Source organism: Pogona vitticeps, chromosome 6 (assembly GCF_051106095.1).
Source record: "Pogona vitticeps strain Pit_001003342236 chromosome 6, PviZW2.1, whole genome shotgun sequence".
Taxonomy (NCBI): Eukaryota; Metazoa; Chordata; class Lepidosauria; order Squamata; family Agamidae; genus Pogona; species Pogona vitticeps.
The window spans coordinates 116,328,913-116,352,112 of record NC_135788.1 but is presented as its reverse complement, the minus strand read 5'-3'; the positions used below and the strand labels follow the sequence as shown (position 1 = coordinate 116,352,112).

At 47.2% G+C, this 23,200-nt stretch overlaps 1 protein-coding gene across 3 annotated transcripts in view; it reads right to left on the bottom strand.

Annotated features, from left to right (window-relative positions):
* Nucleotides 1-1,760: 1,760 nt before the first annotated feature.
* The window catches only part of LOC110087635 (vigilin), a 57,304-nt gene continuing 35,864 nt past the window's right edge, over nucleotides 1,761-23,200 (bottom strand). For 2 of the 3 annotated variants that reach the window (XM_072976992.2, XM_020809494.3), the window contains exons 9-27: nucleotides 22,683-22,790; nucleotides 21,658-21,762; nucleotides 20,904-20,982; nucleotides 20,013-20,152; nucleotides 19,220-19,324; nucleotides 18,965-19,078; nucleotides 18,022-18,108; nucleotides 17,366-17,497; nucleotides 15,028-15,246; nucleotides 13,906-14,127; nucleotides 11,682-11,900; nucleotides 10,243-10,602; nucleotides 9,774-9,878; nucleotides 8,679-8,813; nucleotides 8,051-8,194; nucleotides 5,454-5,633; nucleotides 5,034-5,150; nucleotides 4,675-4,806; nucleotides 1,761-3,272 (exon numbers count right to left, since the gene is read on the bottom strand). In XM_072976992.2, the coding sequence (XP_072833093.2) occupies nucleotides 3,180-3,272; nucleotides 4,675-4,806; nucleotides 5,034-5,150; nucleotides 5,454-5,633; nucleotides 8,051-8,194; nucleotides 8,679-8,813; nucleotides 9,774-9,878; nucleotides 10,243-10,602; nucleotides 11,682-11,900; nucleotides 13,906-14,127; nucleotides 15,028-15,246; nucleotides 17,366-17,497; nucleotides 18,022-18,108; nucleotides 18,965-19,078; nucleotides 19,220-19,324; nucleotides 20,013-20,152; nucleotides 20,904-20,982; nucleotides 21,658-21,762; nucleotides 22,683-22,790 (2,796 nt within the window). In that variant the 3' untranslated portion in view covers nucleotides 1,761-3,179. The remainder of the gene's footprint in view (nucleotides 3,273-4,674; nucleotides 4,807-5,033; nucleotides 5,151-5,453; nucleotides 5,634-8,050; nucleotides 8,195-8,678; nucleotides 8,814-9,773; nucleotides 9,879-10,242; nucleotides 10,603-11,681; nucleotides 11,901-13,905; nucleotides 14,128-15,027; nucleotides 15,247-17,365; nucleotides 17,498-18,021; nucleotides 18,109-18,964; nucleotides 19,079-19,219; nucleotides 19,325-20,012; nucleotides 20,153-20,903; nucleotides 20,983-21,657; nucleotides 21,763-22,682; nucleotides 22,791-23,200) is intronic. The other variant, XM_072976993.2, reaches the window with a different exon arrangement.

Sequence of the window (23,200 nt, the reverse complement as noted above, 5' to 3'; positions counted from 1 at the left end):
TAATAAAAAGTTTTTTTTAATCAATGGTGGGTCTCTATATCTCCAATCCCCTCCTCTCTCCTCAAAAAGGGCCCGAGGTAGCTTACCTCATAAGATCATATTTAAAGGTTAAAACTGGAAACTCCACTTCTTTAGGCTGAGCACCACCTTTCCACGGATAGTGAAGAAAAAAAGGTAGCCAAGAATCCCAAAAATTGATTGTATACATCTGTGAGTTTGATGCCAGTCCTCTTGAGGCGACGATCTCAACAGCCTTCTTGCAGCATGGTTTGGCCTTTCTACACCCCAAGGCTGCAAATTACCCTGAAGTAGGTTTGCGAACGGGTCCCCGAGTCCTCCCCTCTTTGGTTACCACTTTCCATCTGCTGCAGAACATCCATGGCAGCGGCACCGGGGTTGGATTCCCAACGCACTTTAAATCCACACAAGGACTACATCAAATATTGCCCTCTTTCTCTCACTGTTCCTCCCAACATTTATTCCATTCAGCACACATCAGTGCTAATCCCAAGTAGATCTGACCTTCTGGCATGAATATGCAGTTTCATTTCGTTTAGCCATTGTGGCCTGTGTTTTTGGAAGCATTTCTACCCACCTTATTTTATATTTCTGGCTTGCGTGATAGCCCGTTCTCAGTCTTTCAGGGCTGTCACTGAATAGGTCTAGATGAGATCATGAATGATGCGCACAGCGGGGCACATTGTTGAAATAAACCCTTCTGCTCCCATTAGTTGGGACAACAACTGCAATGCAATTTGTAACCTTTTTTTTAAAAAAGTTTCTCGTTTAGCGCTCGGGCACTAATTCAAATGCTTATCACGTCTTGTCAGTTCAGTGTTAATTTGGTGGCTAACTATGGGCTAAACGTGGTGGCACTGTGGGCTAAACCGCAGAAGCCTGTGCTGCAGGGTCAGAAGACCAGCAGTTGTAAGATCAAATCCACGCGACGGAGTGAGCTCCCGTTGCTTTGTCCCAGCTCTTCGCCAACCTAGCACTTCGAAAGCATGTAAATGCAAGTAGATAAATAGGGACCACCTCGGTGGGAAGATAAAACGGCATTCCCTAGTCACGCTGGCCACATGACAACGGAAACTGTCTTCGGACAAGTGCTGGCTCTATGGCAGTGGTCCCCAACCTTGGGCCTCCAGATGTTCTTAGACTTCAACTCCCAGAAATCCTGGACAGCAGAGGTGGTTGTGAAGGCTCCTGGGAGTTAGAGTCCAAGTACATTTGGAGGCCCAAGGTTGGGGACCACTGCTCTACGGCTTGAAAAGTGGGATGAGCGCCGCCCCCTAAAGTCGGACACGACTGGACGGAAAATGTCAAGGGGAACCTTTCCCTTTAAACTATTTTAAAAAGAAGGGATCTGAACGCTGACGAAAGGAGTGGGTAAGAAGGTGGTGAGAACAGCAAAGGAGAAAAGGGGGAACTGCATGATGTGTGTACAAATGAAATGCACCTCCCCTGGGATAATTCAAAATTCCTGTGTGAATGGCAGCTGTGATTTCAATGCCGGGGGGGGGGGGGGCTGGTATAGTGCAGTATTCTTGAATCCAGAAGAAATTATCTATGGCAGTCACCTCCCATCCTCTTGTTCTCTGAAAAAAGGTAGATAAAACACTTATCTTTTATCATACTGAAAGTCCAAAATGGCAGTTCTTTTCTCTCTTTTTTTTCTCACTCTTTTTATTTGGAATTAGAAAAGTCCAGAGTCACCATGTGACCTACAGAGTTTGCATATTTCCTTTCTCAAACTTAAGTTTCTTTTTTACTATTATTATTTTTCCCCACTCGGTCCTTTATTTTTTTCTCTTTTAAGGCCAATAAGTGTTCTCCACTGTTGTTGTTTTAAATTCTTCTCGTTTCTCCCCACAACCCTGCCTTCAGGAAAAAAACGGAATGAAACAAAAAGAAAATATGACGACAGTGCTCGGGGGGTCGTTGGTCTTTGCCATTCAGCCACGGCAAAAAGGGTTGGGGGTACCAAGGTGGAGCCGCGATGCTTACTCGCACGCCCATCTCACACGCACACACTCCAGAAGTCACAGTTTAAAATCTGGAAAACACAATGAGGACTAGAAACGGAAAGGAAAAGGGAAAAAAAGTGTCTCTTTGTTCAATGTTGCATATTTTCCCCTAGTGTTTCAAAGCAAGTGCAATGTGGAGGAAGACATGAGGAAGGGAAAAGGGAAGAATTAAAAAAAAAGAAAAAGAAAATACAAGGAAGGGCTTGGAGGAAATAAACCAACAGTCACAGACTCTCTACTGTGCCATGGAGTTGGAAAAGGGAAAGAGAGCAGGCAAAAAAGCCTGCCAGTTGCCAAAGTTTCTAAGTGCTACCTGCTTCTCAAAACTTTTTTTTCCCCACCAGCCAGCCACTGGGAACCAGAAATCCCATTTCTAGATATTCTTCCCCAATAAGAAAAAAAAAAAAAAAAGGAGATGATACAGGGTTCCCCCCCAGCGCTAGTCCTGGCGCAGCTCCAAAATCATGGGTTACTGCCTGGGGAGGGGAGCTTGGAGAAACTGCGGCCCAAGAAGGCAAGAGACGGCTGGCTTTTTCCGAGCCCCGAGGGAAGGTAAGGGGGTACAGTCGGTCGGGAGTAGCAGCAGAAGAAACGTGCCCCTCCTCAGGTTTCTGTGCATTTGGGTCGTTCCCTCTCCTCCTGGGGTGGTTCTGGGTGTGTGCGAAAACAGGGAACCACCCCACATCCAGGAAGAGGGAGTCCGGAGAGAGGAAAGGTCTTTGCTTACTGCTTTCTTTAGCCGAGAGGTGGGAGGGGTGTGTGTTAATGGCCATACTAGGCCAGGAGACGTTAATGCCCTGAAAATCTGGCACAGAGGGTAGAGGGAGAGGAATTGGGAGGGGGGGGAGCTAGCCACGTGAGAGGCATGTCTATATCTGTGTGCTTACAACCTGGCCTGCTTTGGCTCAACAGGAAGAAGGGAAATGAGGGGTGCAGACTATGGCTTTTGATCAAGTAATGGATTGCACAGAGTCACAGAGAAAGAAAAGAGTGTGGAAAAGAAGAAGAAGGGAACTGCCCAATCGTCGCGGCAGCATGAGGAGATCAGCAGGGAGAAAAATGGCTCCAGCAGAGCCGGCAAGAGGTCCACCTCAGGCCCGGGAGCTACGCCTGAGTGGCAAGTGCCTTCCATCGCCTCCTTCTGTCCAGAGCTCAGAACTTCTTGGGACCCCAGACGGACGTCTGCTTGGGAACGACGCCGGTGCCAAAGACGGGGAACTCTTCGGCGCTGCTCACATCCGGAGCCTGAAACCAGAAAATGGCAAAGAGAGAGGTTGGCTGGAATGATCACACAGAAGGACATCCTTGGAAATTATCTGGCAGAAATTAACTTGTTGCACTTATTCCTTACAATTAAAAAAACCACACACAAGCTTTTTTAAAAAAAACCTACTTAAAAAAAAATAAAAAGTTACAGTGGTGCCTCGACTTACAAACTCAATCCGTTCCAGAAGATGGTCATCCCTCGAAATGGTCGTAAGTCAAAACACCGTTTCCCATAGGAATGCAATAAAATGTGATTAATCTTTTCCAGCCAGAAAAAAAAATACCAAACAAACAAACAACAACAACAAAACTGCAAGACCTATCAGAAATGCAACTAATCCATTTTGGCTGATGAAAAAAAACACCCCAAAACAAAGAAACCCTGCAAGATCCATCGGAAATGGGGAAAAAAACCCCAAAAGCAAATAAACCCTGCAAGACCCATCGGAAACGTGGAAAAAAATCCCAAAAAACAAACACTGCAAGACCCATCACAGAACAGAAACATAACCCCCCCAAGCCCAAAACCACGCTGCAAAATCCACCCAGAACAGGCAGTTTTTAAGCAGCATCTTATCAGGCAGTCCGAAGCCTCCTCTGAACATATACAGTAGTCTCTAACTGCTGGGTCGAAAGAGCTACGAAGAAGCAGCCTCTCCACCATCAACGGTTAGCAGTTTGAATTCCCCACCTTTTTCCCTATCGTAACTCGAAGCTCCAGCCGCAAGTCGAAGCAAAATTTTGCAGGTGGAGCTGGTCGTAACTCAAATTGGTCGTAAGTTGGGACATTCGTAAGTCAAGGCACCACTGTACGTCTATTGTTAAAATTAACAGTAAAGCGGTCACGTCCTGAAATTGTGTTCCATCGATCTCAAAACATTTGCCAAGTTAAAGAATTAAAGACATTAATGGATTAAACCTATTCAAGATGAATGAAAAAAGACCCCACTAAAAATTTAATGTCCATACATCCGTCCTCTTGCAAATGTTTTTTCAAGAGATCAACTTACCACCGACACCTTCCTCTGATGGACAGAAGGTTTAATTTTTTTTTTTAAAAAAGCTCTTTGCCTTCTTGCTAAATAAGCACCAGAGCTACCAGCTATTTGGATGTGAAATCATCTCCCTTCCCGGAGAGAAACAGGCCTAGTTTGTGTGCGTCCAGTACATAAGAGACCCAAACGATAGATGATGTGCATCTCAAAACGACGGCAGAGGATCTCGGACAAATTTTAATGTCCTCAGAGCAAGAAACCACTTGCCTGACCCCCTCAGTCCTTTAAGGTCACTGGACGTCTTACTTGCAGGCAAGCCAAGCAGCTGCCAAGACAGCCCCGGCTTGCAGGTAAAGGGGGGGAGGGGAGAGAAGAGGAGCCCAGACCTTGTTCCCAGATGCATTCCAGGGTGCATCGCGCACCACAAAGCCCTTGGCGGGGCCACGAGGCTCCTCTTCCAAGCGAGAGGGGGGCTTCATATATGCAGCCATGGTTTCCGTCTCCACCACATCCATCATCTGGAACAAGAAAACTGCTTGTAAACGGCAGGAGGGGGACTAACAGGAACTGGCTGAAGGCTGGTGATTAAGGCGTGCATACAACCACCATAATCCCTTCCCATTGGGGCCTGGCTGATTAGCACTGCAGTCCTGCAACCTTCACCAAATCCTTCCCCCCCCCCCGGGGGGGGACAGCTCATTACACCCTCCCCACCAGCTCTCCGGTCACCCAACAAACTTCTCACATATTCCTCTTCCAGGTTAAGCATGTGGTCAATGGCGTCGTCCACGTTCTCGGGCAGCCCCGTCACCGTGACTCTGTCCGGGTCACTGGAGCCTGGCTGAGGGAAGCGGATGTCCACCTGGGAAAAGGGGGAGAAGGCTCTTTTTTAAAGCAAGCGACGGCAGCTGGCAGATCCGGGCCCTGCTCCAAAGAGCATGCAGTGGAAGAGGTGGGCCACCATTTTGCTTGACCGCTAACCTCTGCAGCTGATGGGGTGGGACAGATGTGCAGTGGGACTCAATGGCTTTCATGACTTCTTGGCACACTGTTCCTTTCCAGCATGGAAGAATCGGAGTTTTCCTACCCCACAGGCAGGAGACTTCCTGACCCACCACCAACCACCCCACTTTTCTCCTGGACGACATGAAGCTTCCACCCTTACCCGAAACTCTTCCATGAGTTTGCGGATGGCCTTGCCCCTCCCGCCAATGATACGGGCGTGGACACGGTGGTCCAAGCGGATGTCCTCGCTGACCATCTCCTCAAGGTCCGCCACGATCTTCAAGATGGCGTCCCGGGCCCCCTCAGTGTTCTTCTCGTACCCAGTGATGGTGATGAGATCCTGAAGGAGAGGAGAAAGGAGGATCGACAGCAGAGCAAGACAACAAAAGATTAAGAGCGGGGCCCCACATTTTGATAAGTACCAGCACTCCACAAATGGAAGGTACTTCGTTTCAAACTAGAGTAGGGCACACCTCAGAGCCCCCAAAGGTTTGAAAGCATCAGATCCCACACCCCCTTTATCACTGAGCAAGCAACGTGAGGCTGATGGGAGGTTGTAGCCAAAAACATCTGGGCCAGAATCCTGCTGGTCATGTGAACTGAAGTAGATCCATTGAATCAATAGTATTTACAGAAGTGCTGGCCTGCTCATCAACAGGAACTTCAAAGTTCCCTCTAAGCTGTGTGGCCGTGCACCACAGCACCTCTTCTGTGCAGCCTTTCTCCTTCCCTGCAAAACCCCCACCCCACAGCGAGTGTCCCCAGCACCACTGGTTCTGGTCGCAGGGCGGCAGAGTTAAAGGGAACGCTGGTCTACTCTAATTGGAACCAGCAGTTTAAAAAAAAAAAGGCCCAAATGTTCCTCAATCAGTTGCAATCCCTTTAGGTTTCACACCTAAAAACAAGGACAATCCTCTGACTCATGTTTTCTGGAGATCAGAGCAAAAAAAATTTTTTTTCTTGTGCCAGGCTACCCCTCTATTCCAGTAGTGGTGTCTCGCTTAACGAGTGCACCGTTTAACGACGAATCAGCATAGTGACCCGTTTTTTCCGATTGCTAATGCGATCGCATTGCGATGTTTTGGGAACAGCTGATCGGTGCTTCCAAAATGGCCACCGGGTCAACAAAATGGCCGGCCGCAGCATTTTTGTGCCCTGCCCTCGCTTACCGGGTGGCGAAAATGGCAGCTGGATGGAGGATTCCCCGTATAGCGGTGAGTTTTTCCCCAATAGGAACGTATTAAACGGAGTTTAATGCGTTCCTATGGGGTCCCCCCCCCGCATAGCGACGAATCCGGATAGCGACGTCAATCCTGGAATGAATTAACGTCGCTATGCGGGGCACCACTGTACAGGATTTTATGTCATTTTATTTGGCGCTCACCTTTTTGTAACTGGAAACACCAGACATTTGGGCATGCAAACACGCTACTCTGCCCCACAGCTTCAGCCCATCTCTAAAGGACTGGGAGCGCTGGAAGCTGTCCTCGATACCAAGTCAAACCACCAGCTTGAGTATTTTTTGGCAACCTTTATGGCTGTAATTCTCCAGATTTCAGGCCAAAGCTTGCAGAAATCACTTTTGCTGGGGTGGGGGTGGGGAGACACTCCATCTGCAGGTCCTAAAATGGGCTGGATCCAGATGTGGTCATAACTGAAGGAGAGACCCACCCCACTCAGTGACAAGTTAGCTCAGTTGCTTAGAACGTGGTGCTAATAACACCAAGATTGTGGGTTTGATCCCCATATGGGCCAGGTAGTTTATTTTGGGGAAACTACTGATAGCTCCGAGGTTTAGGTGTCTGGCTGTGGAGTCAGAGGCTGGGAGTTCAATTCCCAACCGTTCCTCCTTGACAGGGGCTGGACTCAATAATCCACAAGGTCCCTTCCAGCTCTGCAGTTCTAAGAGGATGATCTTTTCCCTCCATTCTCCTCCATGCAACCATTCATCCTTTTTTTCCCCCCCAACTTGCACAAGAAGATGTCCAATCTCTCCCTTGGGCAAAGGTGAGGCTCCATTCATTCAGCGGCACAATCTCCAGTTTCCATCAACAAGCCAAAGATCACAGTGTGTTACGGAGGTGCAGAGTTACTCTCTTCAACCACAGGTTATCTGCCAATGGGTCTTCAGCCACGATCCAATTCCAACTCATAATTGGCAGTGAATCTACTCTTATGTACAAGTAGAAGTGGATCCAACTCAATGTGAAAAGCCAGACTTATCTAGGATTTGCAGCTCCTGAACACACACGTTTCAATTCTAACGACTCAATTCTACTAGATTTTTATGTATACGTAAGAGGAAATGTTGAAGCCGCAGATGCCAACAGATAAGACCCCAGGCGGTTCTCACACAGCACTTCAAAGATTAAACCATGACTAATTTCGTGCATGTAAAGACCCAGTAAGATTCTACCTTAATATTTAAGCTCATAGCTGAGAAACTTCATGCACACATTTAACTTCGTTTACCCTTTTCTAGCTTGTTGGTATTTATTTCGCAAAACCTGCCCAACAACTCCCTGAACGCAAACAACCGAGAGGTTCTACTGGATGGTTTACTTCTTCCTGCTTACGAAAGGATCAGGTTAAATTCTTTCCAGACTGGAGGAACAGCAAAATCCATCCCGAATGCGAAGCTGTAGCTTTCAACTCATGAGAAAATTATTCAAAACCCGTCTGGGTCAGAAAAGCATCAGCCTGATCTTTCGCTCTGTTGGTTCCATAACTCTCCCTTTAAGCAGGAGAGACGCCCACCTGATTCTCATCCCCTTTGTCTGGAAACTGGATGGTGACATCGTGGTCCTTCCGGATCTGGGAAATGACCGCTCCCTTCTTCCCTATGATTTTTGGATGGTATTTGGGATCCACGCTGACCGTCAGCTTAAAGCCTCGCAATGCCTGAAGAACAGAAGGGAGAGGAGATCAGCAACTACGGTGAGGCTGGAGGAGCCTTTGTTAAAACACTTGGGTGTCACACCTTGACCAGGGAAAGCTGGGGACCTGCAGATGGGCACTGCCCAGAAGTCCGTGGTCTACACACACAGACCGTCAGCCCTTTCGATGCCCTTGAATAGGCACCACTCAAAATATTTTTAATAAGAAAAAAAGACCCCCTGGATCTTTCGCAGATGGCTGTCAACACCTTCATCACAATTTTTAGCTCTCCCAAACCTATTTTAGCTCCAGGACGAGCGTTTTCCCCCTCCCCAAACCTGGAAGTGTATGCCTGCATAATTAATCTGTAAACTGTCCAGAGAGTGCTTGAAGCACTATGGGGCAGTATATAAGCTGAAAGGGGGAAAAAAGTAATCAGAAAGGCTTTCCCTTCCAAGCCTTGAAAGATCCTACAATCTCTCTCTGCCCACTTGTGCCCGAGCCATACCCGATCTTCCTGTTCGGCTTGCAGCTCTTTGACCCGCTCCAAGAGGCCAGCCTTGGCTCGCTCTACGTTTGGGGCCAGGCCTGTGATCTTGATGACATCCGACTGATGCTCCGGCTGTGGTACAGAGATATTCACCTGAGGAACAAAGAAGTACCGGGCTCCTTCACAAACAGCAAAGGAAAAGAGACACAGGCGATGCAGCCCGCTTAACTGGCAAGAGATGTCTGCCTCTTCACCTCCTCAAAGTTGAAATCAGACTTCTGACCCATCTTGCGTACTGTGGGTTCAACTCTTAACTGGACAGGCTTCTCTGTTGGGATTCTAGACAGGATTTTCCCCTCATCCTGTGTTATTGCACATTGCATTAATCCCACCAGATCGGACCTGCTCAGCTTCCATAAAGACTTGAGTGCACTCATCTAAATGGTGGTCTTTTGTGCAGTGGTGCCTCGCAAGATGATTGCCTCGTGGAACAATCAATTCACAAGACGATGGGTTTTTGCGATCGCTGTTGCGCTTCGCAAGACGATGTTTGGGTCTATGCTTCACAAGACGGTTTTTGTTTGTTTGTTTTTTAAGCCCAATGCTTTGCAAGACGGTTTTCCCCCCCATTGGAACACATTAAATAGATTTCAATGCATTCCAATGGGGTACCGTGTTTTGCAAGAAGATGTTTTCTATGGACGATTTTCGCAAGATGACGATTCCCCCCCCCATTGGAACGCATTAAATAGATTTCAATGCATTCCAATGGGGAACCGCGTTTCGCAAGACAATGTTTTCACAAGACAACAATTTTCATGGAATGAATTAACATCGTCTTGTGAGGCACCACTGTATCGTACAAAACAGTTTGATTGTTGCTTAGCTGTGGATGACTCGCAGACAAGGGAAAATTATCTTTATGATCTAGCAGTCCTTTCCATGGGGCAGCGAACAAGCAACCTTTCTCAAGAAGCTGGCAGAATCACACAGAGGTTTCCCAGCAAATGTTCCTTAAGGCGAGCCCCATCTTTGCAAGGGAGAAGAGGCCAGCTGACACCAAGTCCCACCCTTCCCTTCCCCCCTAAAATGATCGGGTGCACTGCCCCATACCTCATACTCCTCCATCATCTTGCGAATACCAGCTCCCTTCTGCCCAATGATGTAGCGGTGTAAGTCGAAGGGGACTTCAACATCCACGGTGATGGGGACCAGGGCCTGGAAAGAAAGAAAAGACAGCTGATTCAGCAAGAAAGCTTCGGTGCTCGTTTTCCTATTTCCGTCTTCTGAAGTCATTTCTGGCGGCCAAGATCTGTCGCTTAGACACTCCTCTATGCGTCTCTTCTAGCTTTATTTGCTTTTTCAAAATCAGAAGTTGCTCTTTGCCGTCTCTGGTTTATGGGGATGCCATAGCTGGACATTAAAGTAAACATGCCCCAGATCTGACTGCATCCCCGTGAGCGTGCGCTCAACTTAAAAAAAAAAAACCGAAACAAAGCAAAAACTGCCCATCTGCCTGGAGTAATGATGGTCTAAAGCTGGGCCTGACCAATCCACTGGGTAGAAGAGGAGCGATTCTTACCAGCAGAGCGGCCCGTGCACTCTCACATTTCTCCTTGCGACCCGAGATGAGGATGATGTCACATTTGCGGGGGGCCTGGTCTGGCTCGGGGCTGACATCGCCGTTTTCCTGAGACTGTGCTTCTGAACCTGGCCATAAGGAAAGATGCAGAAGACCAGCTTGCTGCCTGAACTCTGACTCCTGAACCCTGGGGGTCTCCTGGCCCCGTGGCCAAGACGCACCTGAATTATCATCTCGCTCCGGGAACTTGATCAGTACGTCGTGGTCCCGGGTTATCTGTTGTACCTTGTAGCCCTTGGCCCCCATGACCACACGGTGGAAGCGCTGCGGGATGACACACTCGAGAACCACTTGGGCCTCCTAATGGGAGAAATGAAACCAAACTGTGGACGATGGGGCTTTGGAAAGATGTCACCTGGGGGAAGGTCTGGCCTTCAACAGGCAGGAGACATTAATGGCAAACAGGCTCAGAGTAGGTTCAATCTCAAGTGAGGGAGTATCAACAGAGAGACACCATCTGCATTATAGCCGTCGTTTCAGGCCCCAAAGAAAATGCATGCCAAAGCAACACAGTTCATGTTATTTCACTTCTACTCCACTTTCTCCCAAAGTAACAGACCCAAGGCGGCTTGTGTTCCCCATCTTTCCCATTTTACACTGTAACTCTTGGACAATAAATCATAATCACCACCTCATGTTGTTGCTTAGTCATTGTGTCTGACTCTTCGTGATCCCCATGAACTAGAGCATGCCAGGCCCTCCTGTCTTCCACTGTCTCCTGGAGTTGGGTCAAATTCATGTTGGTGGCTTTGGTGACACTGTCCAACCATCTCAACCTCTTTCGTCCCCTTCTCATCTTTCCTTCACATTTTTCCAACATCAGGGTCTTTTCCAGGGAGTTTTCTCATCAGATGACCAAAGTATTGGAGCCTCAGCTTCAGGATCTGTCCTTCCAGTGAGCACTCAGGGTTGATTTCCTTCAGAATGGATAGGTTTGTTCTCCTTGCAGTCCAGGGGATTCTCAAGAGTCTCCTCCAGCACCACAATTCAAAAGCATCAAATCTTCGGCAATCAGCCTTCTTTATGGTCCAGCTCTCACTTCCATACATCGCTACTGGAAAAGCCACAGCTTTGACTATGTTTACTTTGTCGGCAAGGTACTGTCTCTGTTTTTTAAGGTGCTGTCTACTGTTTATCAATACACATGAATAAAAATTCTTACAGGCATCATTACATTATTGGCTAGATTTTATGTAGCTTTTGAGACCCCTTCCCCCAAAAAAGACGTATTCCAGGAGAGAACCAAGTTAGAAACAACATGCTCTAGCAGTTCTGAAGACATGGTCTTTCAGCCGCATGATATGGGACCCATCCAGGAGAGAAAAATAACTATTAAATCACATCCCTCCCCACCTAAACCAAGACAGGAAAAGACCTACTAGGTCACTGATGATCTCCAAGATGCGCTTCTTGGCAGCCTCCACGCAGTCCTTGGCGCCCTTGAGCGTCACACGATCACTCTGGACACCAGTGCGAGGGAAGCTCACTGTGACACCACCATATTCTTCTGCAATCTCCCGCAGCACATGGCCCCGCCGTGCAACAAAGTGGCGGTGGTATTTGGGGTCCACCACCATCCAATCTTCCACAACATTATCCTGGGCAGAGAAAAAATATCCTTATGATTTGGCCTTGCAGAACGATCCAGATCTCTTCCGAAACTCAGAGTTTCTGGAAGCTCCAGAATCTTTCATTAACATTACACCGTGACATTTTGGTGATAAAGGAGAGGAGGAGGAACGACAGGATAACATGGGCAAGAGGTATGGGTGGGTGTTCTTAATGAGACCACGGGTCTTCTGGCCAAGAGCCAAACCAACATCCGGCTGACATCCACTGTGTATCTAACAATATTCCTGTTCACAGTCTATTAGGGACTGGTCATTACTTGGGACTAGAATGAGAGAACTGGATTTGCAATGTGAAAACTGATTTTGAGTTTCCACACAATTGGAAGTACAGTGGTGCCTCGCTTTACGATTGCCCCACATTACGACGAAACCGCATTACGACAATCTTTTTGCGATCGCAAAACGATGGTCTGAATGGGGTTTTTTCGCTTTGTGATGATCGGTTCCCTGCTTCAGGAACCGATTCTTCGCAAAACGACGATCTTCCTCCGGCTGATTGGCGGTTTCAAAATGGCTGCCAGGTAAATAAAATGGCTCCCCGCTGTTTTCTGGGACGGATTCCTCGCAAGACAGCCACCGACAATGGCCACCCTATGGAGGATCTTTGCTGGACGGTGAGTTTCCAGCCCACTGGAACGCATTGAAGAGGTTTCAATGGGCTTTTTATTTTCACATTACAGTGGACCCTTGACTTACAGACGGCTTGACTTACAGACTTTTTGATTTACAGACTTCTCTAGCCGCAAAATTTAGATTTGACTTGCAGACTGAGATTTGACTTACAGACCAGGAAAAAACCAAAATGGAACAAAAATGGCCTGTTACGGGATTAATCGGTTTTCAATGCACTGTAGGTCAATGGAGACTTGACTTACAGACTTTTTGACTTGAGAACCGCCTTCCAATACGGATTAAGTTCTCAAGTCAAGACCCCACTGTACGTTGTTTTCATTCTACAGTGATTTTGCTGGAACGAATTAACGTCTTAATGCGAGGCACCACTGTCTTTTGCCCTTAGACCAAAGACGCTCTCGGTGCGGCCGAACTTCCATTCAAACTTTGAATTCCTTGAGAGAACGTTTACCTGGGCTCTAACTCACTGTAGGACCTTTCAATAAAACCACTTTTCCACACTGCTGAACAGACGTGTGTGCATCTGCATGTCTTAATTCCAGGGCCAGCCCAACACAATTTGCTGCCTGAGGTACACCAGTACATAACACTTCCTCTCTTTCACCCACAGCAAGTTAAGGACTGTGGTCACCTAGGCCAGTCAGGGGACAAAATGTTACTCTTTCAACACCTTTCTCCTCTCCCACCTGTGGCACAAATTCTCCCTAAATAATAAAGTAAAACAATAAACAAACAAATCAAATAAAGAATTGCTGACTTTCCCTCTGCTGCCAGAAAAGGCAGCGAGTGACAGAATTTGCTCCGAAAACCACCACTTTCCCTCTCCTCTTCACCATCATGTCATGAAGCAAAGTGGGTTTGATTTAAATCATGATTTAATTTTTTTAAATTACTGTGATTTCAATCAATTTAATTTTTTTAAACATTGCTGACTTTCATCCACCCTGTAGCGAAGGGTCTTGCTCACCCATCCCCATCGGCCTCCTGAAAAAACATGGCCGCAGGAAATGAGGATTAAGCCCATTTTGAGTGAGAAAAGGGAAGGGCGCTCTGATTCAACCCTCTTTGTTCCATTCCCAGGAAGACAGCGATGAGTCAGGGAGTCCCTCCTCCTAAGGCCTGCTGGGGCCGAAGTGCCGTACAGCACCTTCCTTCCCAGTTCACTGAGTGTGAGAGGCATACACAGAGATGACCTGCCCCTATCTATACACAGAGGGAACGCCTAGTGTCTATGACAGTGTAGAGGGGAGCCTCATTTCCATGGGTTGCTGTGCCTGGCCATCATTATGCTACACCCGAAGACCCCCTAATGCTCTTCCACCATCCAATGAAACCCTACCAGATTCCGGATAAGGTTCTCCAGGTCTTCTTGGGCTTGTCGCACCGCATCCTCCTTCCCCATGATGGTGATGAGCTCCTGGTCCTTGTCTTCGGGAGTGGGGAAGATGATGCGGGCCCCGGTTCGGTCCCTCACTTTGCGAATGTTGGCGCCTCCGCGGCCAATCAGGAACTTGTGATACTCAGGCTTAGCGTGCAGCTCCATGGAGTGGTTGTGGATTTGCTGGGAAGGAGGACGGCAGAAACATCGAGCAGAGGTCAAGAATCGGGAACAGCACCGAGCATCCAAGCGGCTCAGGGATGTATCCTCTGGCCAGTGGAAACTAACATTTTATGTATTGTAGGACCCGTTTATCCATGAGATCAGTATCTGTTGATTTGTTTATCCATGGTAAAAAATACAGTCATGCCCTGCTTAACGATTACCCATATAACTACGAATCCGCTTCACGACAATGTTTTTGCGATCGCAATTGCGATCACAAAACGATGTTTTAAATGGGTTTTTTTCGCTTTGCGAAGATTGGTTCCCTGCTTCAGGAACCGATTCTTCACATTACAACGATCAAAACAGCTGATCGTCGGGTTTTCAAAATGGCCACCGGGTGCTCAAAATAGCTTCCCACTGTGTTTTAGGATGGATTCCTCGCTCTACAGGCACCGAAAATGGCCACCCCTATGGAGGATCTTCGCTGGACGGTGAGTTTTTAGACCAATGGAACGCATTGAAAGGTTTTCAATGCATTTCAATGGGCTTTTTTCACTTTACGACGTTTTCGCTCTACAGCGTATTCGCTGGAACGAATTAACGTCGTTAAGCAAGGCAGCACTGTATTAAAAGAAAAATCCTAGAAATATATATTTCCAAAGATGAAATTGCCAGAACTGGCCACGAGAGGAAGAGTTTGCTATAATCTGCGTTTTTCAGAATCCGTGGGAGTGGGCAGCTTGGAACAGATCCCCTGCACATCAGTATATAATTATAAATATCAGTTAAAAATCTATTATAGAGATATCTGTAGCTATATTATCTCATCCGTGTCACATCCCTAAGCTTAGTGGGAACTTCCATTCTGGAACCCACCCGTTACTGGGATTTGTGGGCCCCGATCCGAAGGGCTACCTTCTCTTCCGCTAGCTGCAAAAGCTGGCGTTTTGCTTTCTCCACCTCTTCGCCGGGTCCTCGGATGGTGACCTTGTCGCTGCCTGAGCCCTCGGAAGGAAAATGGATGTGCACCCCGCCACATTCCTCCATGATGGAGCGCACCAGCCGCCCCTTCGCCCCGATCAACGAATTGTGCAGTCTGGCTGGTATAGACACATCCATTTCTTTGATGTTCGCCTGGGAGGAAAGGAGAGGCAGAGGAAGACAAGATAGGGGCTACACAACCCTCTCTCGGCTCATGGCACTTCCTTCTCGATTGTGTGGTAGCCCCACCTTTCAAGGCAAGCTCAAAGAGAATTGAGACGGGAATGAGAAAAATTCCGGATCGTTTCCTGGTTTTAGAAATGTATGATTTTGCAAAACTACACAGCAGCAACAACAAAAAGAGGGAATATAAATAAAATTGGGCCAGTGGAATGGGAAACACACTTGTCATGTTCAATTTGTGATTCACTTTCCATAGAAAATGATACCTTTAGCCAAACAATTGTGTATGTGTGGGAGGGGGGTTTAAATTAATGTGTGGTCAAATCAGTTCTCACTTATGGAAAACCTTTTCAGGATTTTCCAGATAGAGAATACTCAAAAGTGATTTACCATTCCCTTCCTCTAGGGGCGCCCCTGGACTATGCAGCTTGCCCAAGACCACCCAGGCTGGCTCTCCTGCTAGGAGTCAAAGGAACTGAACTCCCAACCTCTGGCTCTGCAGCTAGATAACTAAACCACTGAGATATCCAGCCAATAATTTTAATTATGAATCAACATGTTCACAGTTGCCAGTGCCACTGTTAAAGTAAAGCCAAAGTGTCTGATCCTGAATGACTGCCACTCCTGGGGCCACATTAGCTCCACTAACCACAATTTATTAACTGAGGAATGAGGGACATGTTCTTATCTTGCTCTTTCAAAACTGGTTTTGATATGTTGGCCTTAGACTTACAGTGATGCCCCGCTAGACGATTACCCTGCTAAACAACAAATCCGCATGATGCTAAGTTTTTGCGATCGTTATAGCGATTCGCAAAATGATGTTTCCTATGGGGGAATTTTGCTGGACGATGTTTTGGTCCGTGCTTCGCAAGACGGGTATTTTTTTCGGCACTGTTTTTCGCAATATGACGATTTTAACAGCTGATCGGCACTTTGCAAAACAGGTGTTTTCGGGGCCATTTTTCGCAAGACAGCGATTTTTAACAGCCGATCGGCGCTTCGCAAAGCAGTTTCCCTATGAGCAATCTTCGCAAAACGACGATTTCCCCTCCACTGGAACGCAGTAAACGGGTTTCAATGCATTCCAATGGGGAAACACTTTTCGCTAGACGATGTTTTCACAAGACAGCAATTTCAATGGAATGGATTAACATCGTCTAGCGAGGCACCACTATATTTCAGATCTTGACTTGTAAGCCAACATTAAGCCAAAGTTCCTGGTCATGGACATAAAAATGAACCCTAATTTAAAATCAGGCCAGAGTGAAGTATGCAAGTCAGAGAGGAGAGAGAGGGGCTGTGGAGGAACATGAACATGAGGGACTGGAAAGTGACTCTGGGCTAAAGCCATGAACGCTACGTCCAAACAGGGTCACTAAGCAGTCACCCCTTAAAATATCTGCAAGAACTGCAAGAACTGCCAAATAAAGCTTTGAATATAGCATTAAACCACAATAAGTAAAATCTTATTTCCTGATATATATGTATTTCACAGTTCCAGGCATCGTTGACAAGTGGAAGAAAATTTCCATAATGCTCATAAAATTAACACTGACGATGCTGAGTGAAGTAAACTAATTGGAGACAACCAAGCAGACAGGGTGACTCAAATTCTGTGTGCACCAGGGGTGATGTCACCATCAGCAGCAAATTACTGCTGATCAGACATTTCCTTTATGTTGAGTTTGGAATGAACATGACTTTTCCACATTGTGCTTGAATTATGTGCACACCAAAGTATTTAATCACCAGCGATTGGCCGCCGCCGCTGATGTCATTCCCTGCCGTGCAGACAGAGCTGCGCAACAGGATTTCTACCACCATCTCCAATTTCCATAAGCCAAAATATTAAAAAATCCCCACCATGCAGTGGAAAATTAACTGGAAAAAGCAATCCTTTCTAGAGTATTCCAGGTAGAGAATACTCAAGAGTGGTCTACCATTCCTTCCTTCTAATGGTGCCACAGCGGGGAATCGAACTCCCAACCTCTGGCTCCGTAGCTAGGCATCCAACAGAGCAGAATACATTTTGTGGTAGTTTCTCTCGGAGAACATTCAAAAGGAGGAAACTGTTTCACACACCCACCAGCTCCCTCTGGATGGCCAGGATGCGGTCCCGGGCGCCCTCGCAGTTGGCTTTCTTCCCTGTGATCAGGATCACCTCTGAGTTGCTGTTTTCTGTGGGGAGGTCAATCTTGGTATTGGTTTCCTCTCGAATCTATTTGTGAAGAGATAACATCAAACCCGGACCCCTCAAAGCTAGGCTACCGTAACGAACTTGATCGGGAGCAGCCCTTGGAGAGGGTATGGAAAGGGTGAAACCGGCAGGAGGATAAAGAGGGCTGATGGCAATCCAGACGTGGAAGGGAAGTGAGGAGCAGAGCGAGGAGCAGGGTGGGACAACCCCACCGCACCCCCCTTAAGATCAACGAGTCAAAACCTAAGCTTCCTTCCTAAGTCTTTTTAACAGAAATTGTAATACGATGCTAAATTTGATGGGGGAAAATTACGTTTTTGCACGGCAGCTCTTAAGCAAGCTACGGTGTCTCAGAGAATCTAGGAATTATGCTTAAAAAAATTAACGAAAACAAACGTTCCCCCTACAGCTCTGTTCACCCCTTGGGCCTCTCTCTGTAAGAAACGGCCCCCAGTCACAGTCCCCAAACAGCGCACATAAACATCCGCTCTCTGCAACATTCTGAAAAGGAAGATGCGCCAGGAAAGGCGCCTTCCCTCCTTTACCTTTTTGATGTTAGCGCCTCCTTTCCCGATAATGTTCTTGTGGAACTGCTTGAAGATAGGAACCGGGATGGAAAAGCTGTTTTCGATCTACAGCATAAAGGGAACTGGAGTTAAGATAAGGAAACTCGAGTTTTGCTCTCCTGTCAACAGCAAAACCCACCACCCTGTCCCACCTCAAGCTTAGTTGCCCAATTTGAATCAGTTTAGGCTTCGTATCTCCCAAAATACACTCTGATCATTTATTTATGCCAACATTTATTTATTTATTTATGTATTCATTCATTCATTCATTAGATTTGTATCCCACCCATCTAGACTAAATCTACTCTGGGCGGCTCACAGTAGGAACAACATATAAACAATTAAAACAACAACTTAAACCAATAATATTAGTATCATTCCAGATGGGAAAAAGCAAAAAATGGAAATTAAAATAGAAAAGAAAATCAAGTAGAGACCAGAGGGAAGGCCTGCCTAAAGAGCCAGGTCTTAAGTTGGCTCTTAAAAACACTCAGCGAGGGTGCCAGGCGAACCTCCGACAGGAGATTGTTTCAGAGTCGAGGAACTTAACTCCAGTGGTACAGATTTCAGTAAGGAACTGCAGGAAATCAAGACGTCAGTGTAGGAGTTTGCTATTGCACACCGTGTCCTATGGCTGGTGTACGACACCAAAAGCTTACACTGACGTGCACCTAAGGCTGCAGCTAACATAAATTTGGCCACTGTCTCATAGTGAGGCATGATGATGACCTCCTGCCTAAGCAGGACAAGATGGAGGCTCAGAAACTCTTTCTTCCTGATGCTGTGCCCTCTGCAGCCTGGACAACAGAGGAGAGAAGATATGTTTCCTTACCCTCAAGTGCGCAGGGACACTTTTTGAGAAGTAAAGGAAAAACCAAACACATTCAAGCCGATGGAAGGCGCTGACCCGTGGAAAACTCACCAGCTCTGCAATGACTTTCTGGAGATACTTGGCACACTTCTCCACCTCGTTTTTGGGCCCGCGCAACTGCACAATGTCACTCTTCTGGGAGGGGTCGGGGAAGTTGATGATGACCTACAGGGCAGCACCAAGTCAGGATCCACAAGCAAAATCGTAAGACCAAGTGGACGCACTAAGTTTTGACTTTTTCCCTCCTCCCTTGGGTCCTTTTTAAGGAGAAAGATGGGGTTAAAATATTTAAAAATAAATAACTACCTCTGGGAACTTGTCACGGATCTCCTTGATTTTCTCGCCTTTCTGTCCAATGATCGTTCGGTGGAAGCGCTGTTCAATGATCAGGTCCTTTGTGCGTTCGTTTTCCTGGGAAAGGCCCGCCGTTGTCAGTGTTGTCAATGGTTCCACAACTCAGCAAGTTCATTTTTGGCCCACGTGGACTGGCCCGTGTGGAAAGTCCAAGGGAAAGACAACAGTGCAAAACCCTCTCCTCTCCCCATGAGCTTCCCGGAGGGCGATTCAAAGCCTAACTTCCTTTGAGCTCCCTCCCACCTATCAGCTTCCCAGTTACACACACAGAACGGCACCACCGTCTTCCGAGTCAGGTGATTGGCCCCTCAAGGCCCTTATTTGGAAGGCAATGAGATATTTTTTTGAATGGAGATGGCAGCCCTTGAGCCTACTCTTGTCTGCATGCCTTCTGCTGTTTCTCTTACACAGAAGAGACAGAGTAAGAGCAACCCTCTTGCAACCCTGCACGAGCCAGTACGACGCAGGGGATAATGGTGTCGGACTAAGACTCAAGAGACCTGGGTTCAAATTCGTGCTCAGTCATGGAAACCCATCGGAAAACTACTCTTCAAACTCAAAAACCCTACTAGGGGCAGCAGAGGTCAGAAAGGACTTAACAGCACAGATCAACTGCTTGTTCCTACAAGCCTCCGTCTCTCCACCACCTCTTGGGCCCCATTCCCGACTTTCCTTCCGCCCCAAACCCAGCCTTGAGAAACAAAGCAGAGAGGAGAGTGGGCCGAAGAACACCAGCTTCCCTTACCATACGGGCAGCCATCTCCAGCAGCTCCTTGCGGGCCAATTGAACCCCCTGGGGGTCCCCCTCAATCCGGATCAGATTGCTCTTCTCATTGTCGGGGGGGATGCGGACAGAGACTTTGTGCTGTTCCTTGATGCGGTTAACTGCGTCAACACACAGTGGGAAAAGAGAGTCGCACACACAATTTCCTTTGACACGAGCTGCAGAATACTGTGTGAGTACATTGGTTGCAGTGCTAAAGTGGAAGCAGAGCAAACCAGCCTCACGTTCCCACTCCGCCATGAAGATCAGCTGATGAATCATCCCTTCTTAATCTAAAGTAAACCCCCCCCCCCCCGAGGATTGTTCTGAGGATAAAAACAATGGGGAAAAGATGCCCACTGTCCAGAGTCTAAATAAAATCCATAGCCAAACTCCACTCCATCACATCATCTAAGGTCACGACAGGCTAGCAGCTTGCTGCCTGGCCATTAACTTGCAATATAATTTTTTTATTTATATAGCACTGAAGAGACTGGACAACAGAAGGTTAACTAGAAGTGTCTGGATTGTTTTAATTATGGGAATTGAGGGTGGGGAGGAGATAGGTGCCTGCCACCCGTCGATACCTGCCTTGGATATTCCCAATCAGCTGGCTTTGGTTGGTCAGAAAACAATTAAAGGACCATTAAGAAAGATCTGTGTTTCCCAATCTCACAGACCTTGGGAAGGAGCAGAAAATGATGAAACCACACAGAAAAACTTTCAGCCTTCCAAAAGTGCAGGGTGTATGTGCATGTACAGAAGTCTTGCGAGCATTACTTAGTGAGATCTCCAACGGTCTCATACAGACCCCCAGATCTACCAAGAGGATGAGAGGAACGGCTCTCTTATGCCTACACACGAAAAACTCACTGTTGGCTCCGTTCTTCCCTATCAGGTGACGGTGGAACCGCTGGTCGATGAGGACTTCGGTGTAGTCCATTCGACTGAGCTGAAAAAGACAATCGGGGAGAAGAGGGAGGAATAAAACTGAGGTGGTCTCATGATTGCCAGGGGCAGCTCCGTTGCAAGAGAGTAACTCTACAAAGCACCCAATGGAGACCATTTGCAAAGGGGGGCCTTAAACAATGAAGAGCAGCTACAATGCTCTGGGGCCCGGCCACCTCCATACCTTCCTGCCCAAGTTGCCAGCACAGCAGGAGGCTGAAGTGAACAGACACAATTTATTCTGTTAAGTAATTGTGCTGTCTTTCAGATATTTTGCAGAAGGAACTGTACAAAACAGCAGCTTCATTTCCCCCACCCCCTTGATCAAGTGAGAGGAAAATGGGGCCTTTTCTTTTTATTCCTCTATCAATTTCAAAGTATCTTACAAAGACCAAGTCCTGCTGACCTACAGCCTTATATTTTATTCTCTTTCCATGCTACTGGACATCACAGCCTATTCCAAGCCCCTTCTGAAGATTTCCCTTGCAGGGCACAACTATCTGCCTATGAGACTGGCCGGTGTATTCTGCGCCCTTTCCTACTCTTAGGACTGTAAGCCTTTTCTTAAGACAATGAGAAAATTAGTTTTGCCACCCAATTAAGGGTAGATAAGAGGAAGGTAACTGGGGGGGGGGTGCGAGGAAGATCATTGCTTCCTGTGATTAGCAGGAAGGCTCACCAGATCCCGGATGATTTCCTGTATCTGTGCCTGAGCCAACTCCACCTCTTCAGTGGGTCCTTCCAGTGTGATCTTCTCATCGCCGTCCGTGAATTCAATGTGAACCTGAACATAAACAAGAAATAACAGTTTTGGGATGCTGGTCATAAAAAGAAGGTGGTGGAGAAATACACAAATACAGTGGTGCCTCGCATAGCGAGGTTAATCCGTTTTGGATTAACCCTCGCTATGTGAAAACATCGCTAAACGGAACGTAAAAACCCATTGGAACGCATTAAACATTGTTTAATGCGTTCCAATGGGCCCTAAACTTACCGTTCAGCGAAGTTTCCTCCATAGGGGAAAGCGTGAAAATGCTGCGCGCGGCCATTTCGGGGCTTCCAGCGGCCATTTTGAAACCGCCTAACAGCTGATCTGCAGGCATCGCAAAGCGAATAACGGTAAGTGAAACGCTTACCAATTGTCGCTATGCGAGTTTTGCGCATTGCGACCGTCGGTATGCCTCCGCATTAGCAATCCCGAAAAAGGGATCGCTATGCGGATTCGTCGTTATACGGTGCGCTCGTTAAGCAAGGCACCACTGTATGTTTTTTTTAGTCTAGATATGTACATGTAGACCCAGGAGGGGTTCTTTAAGGCAGGTTTATAATGGCTGCTCTTCACCAGTGCTCACCAGCACCTAGTGCTCCCAGGTGAGTAAGGAGGCAACCCTTCTAGACGTTTCCTTCTTCCAGCCTTTGATGACTAAGTCAGGCCAAAACCTACGGACAGGCTGATTTGCTATCAATTCCAGCAAGCCATTAAAGGACAGTCAAGGAAATATACACCGGAACTCCCCAAAATTATTTCACAAAATCCAACACGGCCCACCCGTGGGCTTCTCAGATATCACGAGGATCAACAACTTTCTCTTAGCAGGAAAGTGTAATATCTTGGGAATTAAAACTGAAGCACGCCATTAACAAGCCATGCAGCTTTCAAGTCCGTCACTCGAGCTCTAAGTTGGATGCAGAAGGATCACTTGCCTTTGGAAGCTGCTGGGTGATCCTGCCAATGTTCTGTCCTTTCTTTCCGATTATAAAACGATGCAACCAAGCTGGGGCCATTACTTCAGCTACCATCACACTCTTCGCCTAAAAGAGAGGTGGGGTGGGGTTGGGGTACGAGAGAGACTGACACGGTCAATCGACAGAGGTACTTTTAAGACGAGGCTTCAATGTTGATTTCCTGTGCAGAAACTAGAAATCCTCTCCGGATTTCAGTGCTGGCACTTCTCTACACCCAGCACTGTTTCCGTGCTGTAATGCCTGCGTTCGGCCTCTATGCGCTATCACGCCATTTTCGTCAGCATCCATTTCAAACCTCATGGGCCACACACACACGCACCCAACACAGGCAGTGAACCTGTGAGAAAAGGGTCAACCGACCGAGCCGCTTAAATGCTACTATATTATCCTGTCTAAAAGCAAAACAAGATGAGTTTGACAGGATATGGCAGCTTCTTTTAAAACACACAAGATCCTGTAAATTGGGGAATCAAAGA